This window comes from Antechinus flavipes, chromosome 5 (genome assembly GCF_016432865.1).
Source record: "Antechinus flavipes isolate AdamAnt ecotype Samford, QLD, Australia chromosome 5, AdamAnt_v2, whole genome shotgun sequence".
Lineage (NCBI taxonomy): Eukaryota > Metazoa > Chordata > Mammalia > Dasyuromorphia > Dasyuridae > Antechinus > Antechinus flavipes.
Window position 1 is genome coordinate 12,855,456 of NC_067402.1, and position 13,734 is coordinate 12,869,189.

Below are 13,734 nucleotides of genomic sequence, written 5' to 3' on the forward strand. Positions count from 1 at the left end.
GCTTCTTTCAAAGCTTGCTTCTTTTTTAATTTTGCATCGTCAGCTTTTGAGGTTTTGTTGTAGTCATTAAGTACATTGTCTTCTTGGCTCCCAGGCAAATCCTCTAACCCCTCACCTCACTGAGTCTCAGTTTCCTCATGTGTAAAGTGAAGATTCTGGACGAGACAGTCCCCGAGGCTCCCTCCGGCCCCAGGTCTGGGTTCCTATTATCTTCCAACAAAGACACGTCTTGAGACTTTGAAACAGCAGATGTTCATTCTGAGTCATGAGGAAGCACTCAGGCGCGTTAGCCATCAGCATTCTGCACAGGTGAGTGAGTGGCTAAATTATCCAGCTAAGGCGCTTGGGAGCCGGCCTCTGATTTCTGCTACTGAGGAAATGTAGTGCTTGACACATAGAGATTATTTCAAAGTCTCTCAGATGAAGTTGTTCTGAAAGCAGACTGGGAATGTGGTTTTTCAATTTATTTGTAGAGCTCATGGTAATGGGAAACACTCTATTCCTTGCCATCATGTTAGCAACTTTTATCTGTCCATGGGAAGGGAAAAAAAAAACATTTCTGGTAGATCGCCAGGGATCTGAAATAGCAAGACTCTCGCTCTCCGCCCCATCTCCCACCTCCAGGAACAGGTGGGGTGTTTCATGCCTCACTTGTCTCCTCCAAGATCCTGACTAATTTCTATCTTCTTGGCTTCTTCCAGGAGAAAAAAATAGCTTTAGTCGATTCCCCGGAGATATGAGGAATAAAACCGAGAACTGCCATAAACACCAAGGCTGTGTCATCAGTTGAATGTGGTGAGACTGAGGAACTGTCCTGTCAACTCACTGTCAGTTCCCACACAGAACCAGAAATAGGTCCTGTTCTAGATGGAGACTATAATAATAACAACGATATTAACTGACGTCTAGAAATGACTTCAAGGGCCCATCTTCTCTTATGTAAGCCTGGAAGGAAAGAGCTATTATTATTGCTCCCATTTTATAGAAGAACTTAACTTGTTTGTGATCATGTTTAAAAAGCATTGTGGCAGAGGCAGGATTTGAATCCAGCTCTCCTGACTTCAAGACCATGGCTCCTTCTACAAAGTCATACCAGCTTCTCTATGCTGGAGAAACAGACCTATATTCCTTTCTTTTTTTCTGGATTGATTTTCTGGATTTTTTCTGGATTTACTTTTTTTCTCAGCAGAGAACTCTAGAAGAATACCTCTAAGAGATTTCACCTGATATGCAAATGACATTTTTGTCAAAGTAGCTTCTCATCAAAAAAACAAATTAAAAAAAAGCTTTAGGTTAATTCTTTTCTCTTTTCCTTCTTTTTTGTTTTACTTTTTCTTTATTATTATTATTATTATAACTTTTTATTTACAAGATATATGCATGGGTAATTTTTCATCATTGACAATTGCAAAACCTTTTGCTCCAATTTTTCCCCTCCTTCCCCCCCATCTCTTCCCCCAGATGGCAGGTTGACCAATACACCAGACCTATGTTCTTTCAAAATTATTTCAATGAGTTGTTTCTAAAGACCAGGTAGAGGGGGCACTTAAATTCAATGGGATTTTTGGGTGCTATTTTAACAAGACATAATTATGTTCAGCTTTTGTGATGGTATCCCTAGAGCTACTGCAAACTTTCATCTCAAATAATGAATGAATTGAACAAGCTGAAATTCAAAAGATATAAATGTGCAATAACACCCAGTTTCATAAAATGGAATTCCCAATTATAAGTTTTGAGAGCATTAAACAGCACTTTGTCTTAAAAGAGATCTGGGGATCTTAGTGGACTGCAAGAATCATCTGAATCAAAAAGGACAATATGATTGCCAAAAAAGCTGAAGATTTGGGGCCACATTAAGGCCTCGAATCTAAGACTAAGGAAAGGATGCTGACAATTTATTTGGCTTTGGTTAGAATATTATCTGGAGTCCTGGGTTCTCCAATTTTCAAAGGACATTGATAAGCCAGAGGACAGCCAGAGGAGGATTACCAGAGTTAGGAAAGCCCAGATGTTCTCGCCTTGTAGAAATCAGTGGAAGGAACTGAAGAATAGAAAAGACTGGAGTGAAGGAAGGGAGGAGACATGATAGCTTATTAAAGTATAAGGGTAGGGGAGAAGTGATTGCAAGAATCACCATTGGAGCCTTAACTAAAATTCCCTCCACCCCAATACCTTTATCCAATTGAAATGCCTCTTGGATTGAATTCAATAATCAGTCAAATAGTGAAGTTAGGTGGGGATACAAGAAGTGTCTGAAATTGGGTGAAGAATCATGTCCTGAGGATCTTAGATAAATATTTCAAGCTAGACTTCTGTGCTCACTCCTCACATTAGATCATCTTAGTAAAGACTCATCTCTGGAAGCTAATTAATTCTGGCTGACTGATTGATAACAGTTAATGATCAATGGCGTGGACACAGATAGGGACTGCTGAGCTATTCTTAATTCCTCAATCCCTCTGAATTACCCCCCAAGAGCCCTGAAGGGGACAGTATGTAACCAGCCTCTACGGCTCTAACTGGCTGATCTGAGTGAATGAGCTTGTACTATCCCCCAAATTAAAGGGCTGTCATGGGGAAGAGAAATTAGGCATTAGACATGTCTTATTTTGTTTAGAAGACACAGACAAAAAGAACAAAAAGACAGCTTTAGACTTGATCTCAGGAAAATCCCCTTAACTTTAGAATTACTCATAAGTGGCTGAGGCTGTCTCGGGAATAGATTCAGCCTCACTGGAGGCTTCAAGAAAAGCCTGGATAAGCAGGGGTGTGATTTAGCTATGTCTGCAGGGAAAGATGGGACGGGATGGTCTTCACGACCCTCCTAAGTCTCCAAAGTTCTGGGATCCTGAGCATCTAACCTTGTGAAGGGCTCCCAACACCCAGCTCACAGAGAGCACTTAATGCATGTTTATTGATAGTTGAATCTGTCAGGGAGCCAGTCATTTCTGGGTTCTTTGTGGATAACAGAATGTGAGCAGAGGAGAGTTCGAGGGGAGGTGGGGATGCGCCTTCCCTGAGATAGCCCCCTCTACAGTATATATTGAACATGAATTTTCCCCGAATCCTAAATTGTCCCTCATGGATCTACTCTGAGTGCAGCCCATCATCCTCCATGGTCAAACACCTGCCAAACCCCTGCTTAGTTGCGGGGTGCTGTCCTAGGTGCTAAAAAGATAGACATAAATCAGCCGCTGCCTTCATGAAGCTTCTATTTGATTTGGAAAATCTACGAGGATACAGAAAAGTAAATGTAAAGAACAAAGTAATTTCAAAGAGAGAAAACAACAAATCCAGTCAGAACAGGTCTTACATAAGAGGTAGCACCTGAAATGTATTTTATAAGAAGTTGGGGGTTTAAAGGGGACAGCAAAGGGGTGTTAATGAGCATAGAGCGTATGTCAGAAAAATTCATTTTAATGGAGTTCAAATCCCACCTCAGATACTTAACAACTGTGTGACCTTGGGACAAATGAGGAAACTGAGGCAAACAGGACTTAATCCTGTTTGCCTCAGTTTCCTCATTTGTAAATGAGCTAGAGAAGGAAATGGCTAACCACTCCTAGTAACTCTACCAAGAAAACCCCCAATGGGATCATGAAGAGTTGAAGACAACTGAAAATGAGTCAACAATAACAAAAAAGGATTCTAAATCACTGAGGTGAGTTACTTAAGTATTCCCAGCTTTAGCCCTGTGACTCTTCCTGAGCTCCAAATGGTGAGGTAAGGAGGTAATGATTTTAAAGAGACATTTTCATGATAATAAGCACCAGTGGGGTTACCTGTAAACTCCCTTAAGGTTCACTCTGTCTTTTATCAGGTCAGATGCTTGCACTGTAAAGATGTTCCTCAGGGCTCTCCCAGCGCAGGAGGAATTCTCTCCATAAATCTACGAAAGAATGAGTAACAGACTTTAAACTCAAGGATCAGGCATTGACAACGTGGCACTACTGATCACGGAGCCCGACGCCACTGCTCCTACAAAGTCTGTTCAGTTGGCGAGTGTAGACGTCGACTACTTTGAACACTTTTTTTTTTTTGCCAATTCATGCTACTTTATGTAACGATGCAAATAACTAATGATTTGACTTTTTTTCTTCACGTGCCGAAAGCTACTTATCAGAGATAAGAAAGGCAAAGATTCCCCAATTAAAAAGGTAGATGTGTCACTGTCCCCAACTCTGGTCTGCCATCTGGAGAGCAAGATATTTTTCTTTTATCTCACAGGGCAGAACTACAAGAAATATATAAAAGGGGCAGCTGGTTAGTACAGTCCTGAAGTCAGGAGGACCTGAGTTCAAATCTGGCCTCATATACTTAACACTTCCTGGCTGTGTGATTCTGGGCAAGTCACTTAACCTTGATTGTCTCAGCAAAAAAATAAATAAATAAATAAATAAATAAATAAAATAAAAATGGGTGGAATCTGCAGAAAGATAAGTTTAAGTTTGATATTAGGACAATTTTCCTAATAGACAGAATAGATCACAACATGGCTACCTTCAGCTCTGCAACTCCCTCTTCTTCTTGCATAATAAACAATTCTACTTTCTTAATCTTGAAAGGAAAATAGCAGCTGCCTGCTTTACTAAGAAAGCCACAATGCCAAAATATCCCAAAGTGCATCTGCCCCCTGATCATACGCTTCCATGCGCCTGTCTCTGGAGATCTGGGGCCTGTTTGTTCCTGGCTGGGTGAACACCTTACCCGTGGAACCAGAGCTGGATCGTTCCTAAAGCTACAGCAGGGGGTGTTGGGCCCCACACTGGGAGCTTCTCACTGCTCATATGTTCCCAGCGTGGCACCAGCAGGAGCTAATCTGGCTCGTGCTCTCACCTTTCTCTGATTCACTAAATGATGCAGAATGCCATCGCTTCGTCTCCTCCTCCTCTCAGTCCATGTCACTCTTGACTCCCTTGCCCACTCCCTTGCCACACCATCCACGTTTCTCAGCACAGATCCAGCAAACATTTTTAATCACGCAAAAAGCCAGCATCTAGGAGTCACATATGTAGTTTTGTTCATTTATAAAATAAAGTTCTAGTTGTTTAGAAAGCACCGTTCTCTGTACCTTGAAGTGCTAGATTTCTCTCTGCCTAAATGTGGAGAGTAGATACCCCTGTTTTTGATCCAAGGTGAGGGATCCCATATTATTTCTCCCCTCAAAGTCCCAGAGGAGGAAAATCAGATGCAAGATTTATTCTCTTTTTTCTTAAGGAAAACTGAAGGGGAGGGTTCATTTTTACAAAAGCAAGTTTTAGGAACATGACCCCCTTCTCTTCTGAACTGGTCCTAATGCTTTAGCCTCCATTTAATCCATCAATAAGCATGCACTAGGTATCAAATATATGTCAAGAAACAGGGACTCAAATACAGTGAATCCTCTCCCTGGCTGAGTCCTTCATTTTTAGATTTAAAATGTGTTGTGTTTGACTGTCTCTTATGGTAACACTCAAAGATCCATATCCATGCAGCCACCCACACTTCTACTCCCCTGTTCCAGACATAATTTGCATGATTTTTTCTACTGTTGTCAATGAACAACCTTGCTCCTTTCTTTGCTGAAGTGGGGGGCTATGGGTATGAAACATGACACACAAAGTAGGACTTAATTAGTTTTCAAGGAATTGTTTTTTATCTTATTTATTATTTGTGATAATGGACTTCTCTCTAGGAGGGAGAGAAAGGATTTATGTCCTGGGAAATGAGTGATTTTAAATTGAGAGGTTTTTACCAATGTCACGAAAGGGTAAGGAATGGCAAGGAGGAGCACTCTGTGGTTGGTGCTGTCCAATCACGATTGGTCTTTCCTGACCCCTATTTGAGATTTTCAGCCAAACACACTGGGGTAGATGACCATTTTCTTCCATTTTTTTCCAGGTAATCAGAGGCAAATTGACTTGCCCAGTCACAGTACTAGGCTAGGAAGTATATGAGGCTGCATTTGAACTCAGGTTTTCTTGATTCTAGACCCCAAGTTCTATCCCTTGAGCTACCAGCTCCCTCTAAGGAAGACCATTGACTGTCTCTATGAATCATGGTAGCTAAAAACCACACAGACCTTCAAAATTTCAGGGCCAATATTTTGGTGATGAGCTCTTTCAATTTAGTTCAGCAATTCAGTTCAAATCAACATGTGTTTATAAATCACCTACTGTGCATTGGGCACTGGAGATACAAAGCCAGAAATGAAATATTTCCTGCCTCCTAGGAGGAAACAATGAGCCCAAAGAAGTAAATATAAAATTATGGGGATAAGGACTAGAATCTGCATTTCATTGGTATAAAAAATTCAAAGATGAGGAACACTTCCTATTAATGCGGAAATCCTCCTACTCTCTAACTTAAAATCTCTGAAAGAGGCTTGGAGCTTTGTATTATTCATGGTTCTTGGAACTATTCCTGACATACAGCAGGTGCTTAATAAGTGCTGATTGACCGACTGCCTATGAGCTACTAATAATTTGCCAGGACAAGAATGAAGATATTCCCATTAAAACTCTGAGCTTCTTGAGAGCTCTGTATTCCTCGGGATTAGCCCAATGTCTGCCACATGTTGTCATTGCTGTAGGGGCAGCTAGGTGGCTCAGGGGATAGAGAGCCAGCCCTGGAGTCGAGAAGACTTGAGTTCAAATCCTGCCTCATGCAATGACTAGCTATGATTCTGGGCAAGTCACTTAACTCTGTTTGCCTCAGTTTCCTCACTCGTAAAATTAGCTGGAGAAGGAAATGGCAACCACTCCAGTACCTTTTCTGAGAAAACTCCAATTGGGTCCCAGTGAGAACTGAATGATGGAACAACAAGTGCCACACAAATGCTTGTTGACTGAGTCTGGCTCTTGAACCACCACGACAATCTCTTATACATACACAAAGTAGTGTTTTGGGGGCGGGCACTCATCCTCCCTGGCTCCTGTTTGAAGCCTTTCCAGTAGCATGATGTGACCCCTTAGAGCTTGGGACTTGGAATCAGCAAGACCCAGCTGCAAATCCTACAGGAATCCCTCATGAGCTGCGGGATTCTGGCCTCAGTTTCTCTTCTGTCAAATGAGGGGTTGGAACTGGTGACCCCTGAGGCCCTTTCCAATTCTCACTCTACGACCTCACAGACCTAAGTCCTGCCAGGATTTGGTTTTGCCTTCAAGAATTCACAGCCACCTCCGTGTCTTGGTGGGGCAGAACTTGGTGAGGGAGGATGTGGTCACTCAAGTCAAAAAAGACCCATCTGCTGGCTTAGAAGGGATAGTAATACCTTGGCAGCTAAGATAGATACAGGACTGCACTCCCATGCTCCCCCTCTCCAGATCCCCCCGCCATCTTCAGCAGCCTTCTTCCAAATTGCAAGCTGATCCAAAAGCAGTTAGCTCCGTAAGCTCAGTCACCTGCCCCGCCGCTTCTCTTTCCGGCACGTACATCGATGGCTTTTGTCTTATAATAGGAACAGAAACCTATCATTTCTGTGCTTGTCTCCTGATATTGCTTCTCATCTGCTCCATAATTGTTTCTATCATCCACCCAAAGCAAAAAAAATAAAAGACCAGAAAAAGGATTGATTTAGCTCTGAAGGGGAACAAGTGGAACATCATTCCCGGGAGACTCTTTGAGGATCTCATCATCACCTCCTAAAGAGAGCGCAAAAGGAAGCCTTCAGTCACGTTCAAAGGCCCCGTCCGTTCTGGGGAGGACACGAGCACAAACTGAGTATGGAAGTCAGGAGGGAGTCTCAAGGTGAGGAGGAAGCTGGGGCTAGGAGTCGCCCTTCGGGAGCCTGGCTCTGGGGCTAGATCCACAACAGTGGCGCTCTGTAAATCAAATTCGTAGGGACTGACTGCTGAGCATCAGCTTCCACCATACCCTGATCATCAGCCCTTCGGCAGCCACGTGAAGGGCTCGTGTTGGAGACCGCTCATGGGACCTCGGGAAGCCTGGGGGTCAGCACCCGGTTTTGCTGCTTCCTGTGAGCCAACGCAGAGGTCACAAGATCTTCCTGAGCCTCAGTCTCCTATCCATAAAGGGAGAATAGTTACCTAGTGGTACTCCCCTCATAGCTCCTGGCACACACACAGTGCTCATGAGCCCTCACTAAATGTTTGCTTTCTTCCTTCCTCACTAGGCTGCTGATGCTCAGATGGACAACTCAATGGGGCAGTCATCAGAGAGCAAATCTGGAGTTCAAATCCAGCCTCAGATACTTAATAAATGTGGAGTCCTGAGAAGTCACTTAATCTCCATCTGCCTCAGTTTCCCCCCATCCCATAAACTAATTGCGTCTATCTTTCAGGGTTGCCGTGAGGATCAAACAGGATAATATTTATAAAGTATAATATAAGTACTAACTAATATCAGTGTTTCACAGTTCATTACAACTTAGATAAATATAAATTACTATTATTGATATTATTTACACTTCCAAGGAAAGGAAGGCTCCTAGAACCCTCTGCATGTGGCTCCTGCCTATCCTGGCCCTTCTGCTCAGATTCCTGGCAAGGATGTCAAGAGACGCTGGGGCTCCAAAGAACCCCATCTTTCATTTCCACACAGATGGGAAACTATATTTCCTACAAATGGTCCATGAGATCCTCCCCCCAGAACTGAAAATCTGCTGCTGTCAAAATTCAACATAACCATCGCTAATGTGGTCAAGAGGAAGCAATGCAAAGCCCGAGCTCCCCGTGGCAGAGCAGGTTTCTAAAGAAAAGATCCCATAATCCTCTGCTTTTGCCCAGAAGGGTGCTGCTGGTGCACTCAAAGCAAATGCCGGCTACTTCTTTTCACTCCGTGAATTCGATGCTTCAGGGGTGGCGGGGGATGGATGGAGAATTGGACTTAGAGTCAGGAACCCCAGGCAAAAGCCTTATCCCCCCAGTGTCCTGCAGCACATACGGAGAGTGTCGGCTCTTATAGATCGACTGATCATGAACAGTCAGGTCATGAACATTTATTAAACACCTGCAGTATACCAGGCACTCTGCAAAGTTCTGGGGGTACAAACGTAGAAAAAACCAATCCCTGCCCTCAGCGATGTAATGGGAAAAGGAAATGATTCAGAAGGAAGCCAGAAAGAGGCAGGAGAAAAGGAAGCAGTATCAGCAAGCCATGATAGAGACAGGTGAAGGAGGGGACTTGGGAGGGATGAAGAGCTGGCTGGGCAGAGCACCCTCCTCAAAGGGACATTTGGGGAGAAACTGTTTGCCTTCCTGATCAGAGGAGCAGAAAGGCACATAGACAGGATGATGGGGATCTGCTTGACACAGAGACTTTCCACAATAGAAGTTCTTTAAACCAATGAAAGCACAGGTTTAAACAGAAAGGAAGTGGAGAAGAGGAAGAAAAGGGGAAGAGGTGGGGGGAAAGACAGGAAACTGAGGCAGAGAGGGACAAAAAGAGAGGAGGAAAAGGAGGAAAGGGGGAAAGGGGAAGAGAGGAGGGGGGAAGATGTAAGAAGCAAAGACAGTATAAATGAATGAATGAAGCATTTATTAAGCAGCTACTGTGTGCAGAGCAAGCCTGATCTCAGAAGCTCTCATTCTCAAGGGAGACACAACACACAGAGGGGCTCAGCAGCAAGTCAGATGGAAGCTCCCATGGTTCTTAGGGGGCAGCAACAAAGCACATTCAATGTCATTTCTGATGATTCTGATTGTACAACCATATCAGTTTTTGATGTGGAACCATTTGAAAGGGTTAAAGGACTTTGCTGGCAAGCTCATCCCTTCCTGGGTCTTCAGAAACTCTGGACAGGAACAGTTTCTAGGCTCTGTGTCCAGAGGGGATGTTTCCCAGAATGGTGCAGAGGGCACTGGGCTGGAGCCTATATCACTCCTAAGACTCCTGGGCTGTCCCCATCAGAGGCTGGCTGGTGGTCAAGGTGGTGTCGCTGGCCTGCCGGGGCCCGCTGCCTCCTCTCTCCCCCTCAGGCTGACTCGTGCGTCCTGTGTACGGCAGCCGGCTGACAGCTGTGGGCACGGCTGACCCTTTCTGCTGTGTAGAAGCTGCTTCCTGAGATGATGTCTGAGGGGGCTGGAAGCAGGCGGGGATCTGAGAGATGCTGCCTCCCCCAGACCCCTGGGCTTCACTGCCTGGGAGGGGGCAGCTGCTCAGCAGTTACTGCTGGTGATGGTGAAAAAGCCACGTCCCCTCTCCTGATGATTTCTGTCCTCAGTGAGAAACAAGAAAGAAGAGCGAAGGGGAGGGATGGGATCTCAAGGGCTTTGAGAAGACCCAAGTCTCAGACATATACTGGCAAGTCACTGAGCATCGGACACTATGAAAAACCTGCCAAGACTTTGGGGTACACAGTGGATGATGATCTGCATCAGTGCAGGGGACTTCCTCATCTGGGAGCTCCCTGTAGGCAGAAAATCATAGGTCCAGATCCCGGGGATAGAGAGGGTATTTCATTTCACTGATAGTTGTGTGTGTGCATTGTGGGGGAGAGACAGAGAGAGAGAGAGAGAGAGAGAGGCAGAGAGAGAGAGAGGCAGAGAGAGAGAGAGAGAAAGAGAGAGAGAGAGAGAGAGAGAGAGAGAGAGAGAGAGAGAGAGAGAGAGAGAGACAAAGACACAGAGACAGAAGGAGAGAGGGAGATGGAGGGAGGAAAGAAAGGAGGGAAGAAGGGAAAAGAGAGAGAGATGAGAGACAGACAGACAGAGACAGAGAAACAGAGAGACAGAGAGATAGACACAGAAACAGAAGAAGAAAGGGGGAGGGAGGGAGGAAAAAAAGGAGGAAGAAGGGAAAAGGGAGAGACATGAGAGAGACAGAGACAGATACAGAGACAAAGATTTAAGTTTTAGTAGCTCAACCCATACTAAAAATTTGGGACATCCAACATACACATGAAAATATATCCATGTGTTCCCATGCACATGTATTGCTATTGATACATACACATACACGTGTGCACTCCTGCATTTGGATATACTTCATCATGGGCTGGAGCCTATCCCAGCAGAGCACACGCTTTGGCTGGTCCAGAACCTTCAATACAGCCCGAAGGATGGACTGACATCATCCAAGGACCAGCCAAGAAAGTCTGAAGAGGATCATCACTATGGAAACCGAAGGGAGAGGGCGATTTTTTGGCTAGTGCAGCTTTCAGAGTCCCTCACAAAGAGGGAAGTGAGCAGATGAAGGAAACAAGCAGAAGGTTTTCCACAAGGAAATGACGCTGAAAGGTGTTTGAACTCCAAGCAACTCTCGATCAGTTGTGAGTTGGAGGGCAAAGGCCGCCTCCTACCATTTTACAGAGATGCCGGTCTGAAGGTGTAGACAATGCATTCGTTCATTTGACTTAATTCTGCTTATGTTCTACAAAAGCCAGCATTGGTGAGGAAGAGGGAAAGGTGAGGCTGGGAGGCTGTAAAATGGGGGTAATAGTAGCCAGTCTTTCCCAGGGTCATTGTAAGGATTTGTTGAGATGATATTTGTAAAGCACTCTGTGAAGAGCAGCTAGATTGCTGCCGTTATTGTCGCTGATGACGATTATTTAAAACAACAAAGCAGGTAAAAGCAGTGAACATTTTCATAGATAATTCTCTTTTAGGTTTGTCATATAATGAGATATTTATGCTTATTGATGATTGTTGAGTTCAAAATAAAAAGAAAACTGTTTTAATTCTACAGAGCTTGAGCAACCACACTGAGCAGAATCACAGAGCCAGGCAGGCCGAAGTATTCTGAAATAAAACTGTGGCTCATTAAAATGTGCCCCAATCTCCCATCATTACTGATTTATAGGAAGCTATATAGTTTTTCTACTTTCATTTTTTTTAATTAAGAAGAAAGTAGTGGAGCAAGGGAAGGAGGAGGGGAACAGGGAAAGGGGGAGGGAGGAAGGAATGAAAAGGAAGGAAGGAAGGAGGGAAGGAAGAGAGGGAGGGAAGAAAGGAGAGAGAAAGGAAGGAAGGAGAAAGGGAGGGGATAAAATAAAGGAGGGAGTGAAGGGAGGAAGGAGGAAGAGAGGAAAGAAATGAGGGAGGGAAGGAAAAAGAGAGGAAGGGAGGGAGGGAAGGAAGGAAGAAAGGAAGAAGGAAGGGAGGGAAGAAAGGAGGGGGAGGGAAGGAAGAGAAAAAGGAAAGAAGGAGGGGGGGAGGGAAGTAGGGAAGGAGGGAGAAAGGAAAGAAGCAGGGAGGGAGGGGATGGAATAAAGGAGGGAGGGAAGGGAGGAAGGAGGGAGAGAAGAAAGAAATGAGGGAGGGAAGGAAGGAAAAAGAGAAGAAGGGAGGGAGGGAAGGAGAGAAGGGAAGAAAGGGATGAAGGGAAGGAGGGAAGGGAGGGAGAAAAAATAGGAAAGAAGAATGGGGAAACTAGAAAGGAAGGGAGGAAAGAATAGATGGGAGGGAGGAATGGGAAAGGCGAGACAAGACAATATAATAATAACCTACGCTATTAGTGGAAATTTCTTTAATGAACTCATAATTCCAATGATAATAAGGTCTTTCCTTAGTGAATAAATGTTATGACAAAAGAAAGGAGACACAGTATAATCATACCTGCGAAGCAGTGTGTTCTAGGTATGGATTTGAAATTCTTCTTGACAGGGTCTACATTTAAAAAGAAAAAAAAAAAAGAGGTTAGAATGACCATTATCATACCCAAAGCAAAAGGCAAACTGGGAGAAAAGAGAAGGCACATCAGCTTCACTTCCCAGAAAGAGTTTCTGCCACCTGGATCCCAAAGATCTCCCAAGGCAACTCGTCACCCTGATACAGGGCAGAACAGCCAGAGGGGTCACCGGCATCCCAGCCTGGACGGAGAGAGTCACCGGGCTTGGAACAATCCTTCGGCGCGCTGCCTTGGCCACGTCCAGAATCTCATCCTCAATTCTGGGCATCCCATGGACACAATGGAGAGTGTGGAGGGCAGAGCCGCTCTGCATGGGGAAGGGCCTTCATCAATGTCCCCAACAAGCCTACCACGTGCCATACGCACTTCCCTCATTTGATCCCCACAACGTGTGAGAGAGTGCTATTGTTATCTCCATTTTGCAGTTCAAGAACTGAAGCAAATAGAAATATCATAACTTGCTCCGGGTCCACAGCTACTAAATGTGTGATCTCAGGTCTTCCTGACTAAACCCAACACTTCAACGGCCTCTAGTTTCACACTAATCACGTGATTAAAACAATTCTGCCCCCACAAATCCAAGTCAAAGACAGATCTCTTTAGGAGAATTGAATATTTTTAACCAACAGGTTTGCCCAACCTGTGGCAATGTGCCAGATATACAGTGACTCACAACCCCCCTCTTAATTACCCCCTCATTTCTGGGACGTCCACTGAAAAGTCTGCGTTTCAGGGAATATCCGAGAGAAGCTGAACATAACATTGGGACTCTTTCACGGAAGACAACAAATGCTTTTACCTCTCTTTTTCTGGGCCTGGCCTGAGCCAACCTGGATAAAGTCAACACTAGGATTACACGTTACCCAATCACATTTCACCGTGGTTGCCCGACTGATGGGCGATCTCCAGAGTTTTGTAAGGCGAGTAAGTAAAGCAGGGAAATTTGTCTATACTGACTAGATAGCAGCCCTAGATACGCCCCGAGCCAAATGGTATCGATAGCAATAGAATAAGGCTGGCTTTGACATAAAAATAAGGCGGGTCTGTTGTCTGTCTCATGGTTCCCGCAGAAGCTGGTACCCAGGTTGGTCTAAATACTCTCGGTCACACAGGGATAGAGTATGACCATTAACCCCCAGGCGCATCGGTAACATGAGACCCACT

The 13,734-nt window shown here is 44.6% G+C and overlaps 1 protein-coding gene across 1 annotated transcript in view; it reads right to left on the bottom strand.

Annotated features, from left to right (window-relative positions):
- The window catches only part of RAPGEF5 (Rap guanine nucleotide exchange factor 5), a 228,013-nt gene that overhangs the window by 176,576 nt on the left and 37,703 nt on the right, over positions 1–13,734 (bottom strand). The window contains exons 2-3 of the mRNA XM_052001415.1: positions 12,498–12,548; positions 3,786–3,892 (exon numbers count right to left, since the gene is read on the bottom strand). Coding sequence (XP_051857375.1) covers positions 3,786–3,892; positions 12,498–12,548 — 158 coding nt within the window. The remainder of the gene's footprint in view (positions 1–3,785; positions 3,893–12,497; positions 12,549–13,734) is intronic.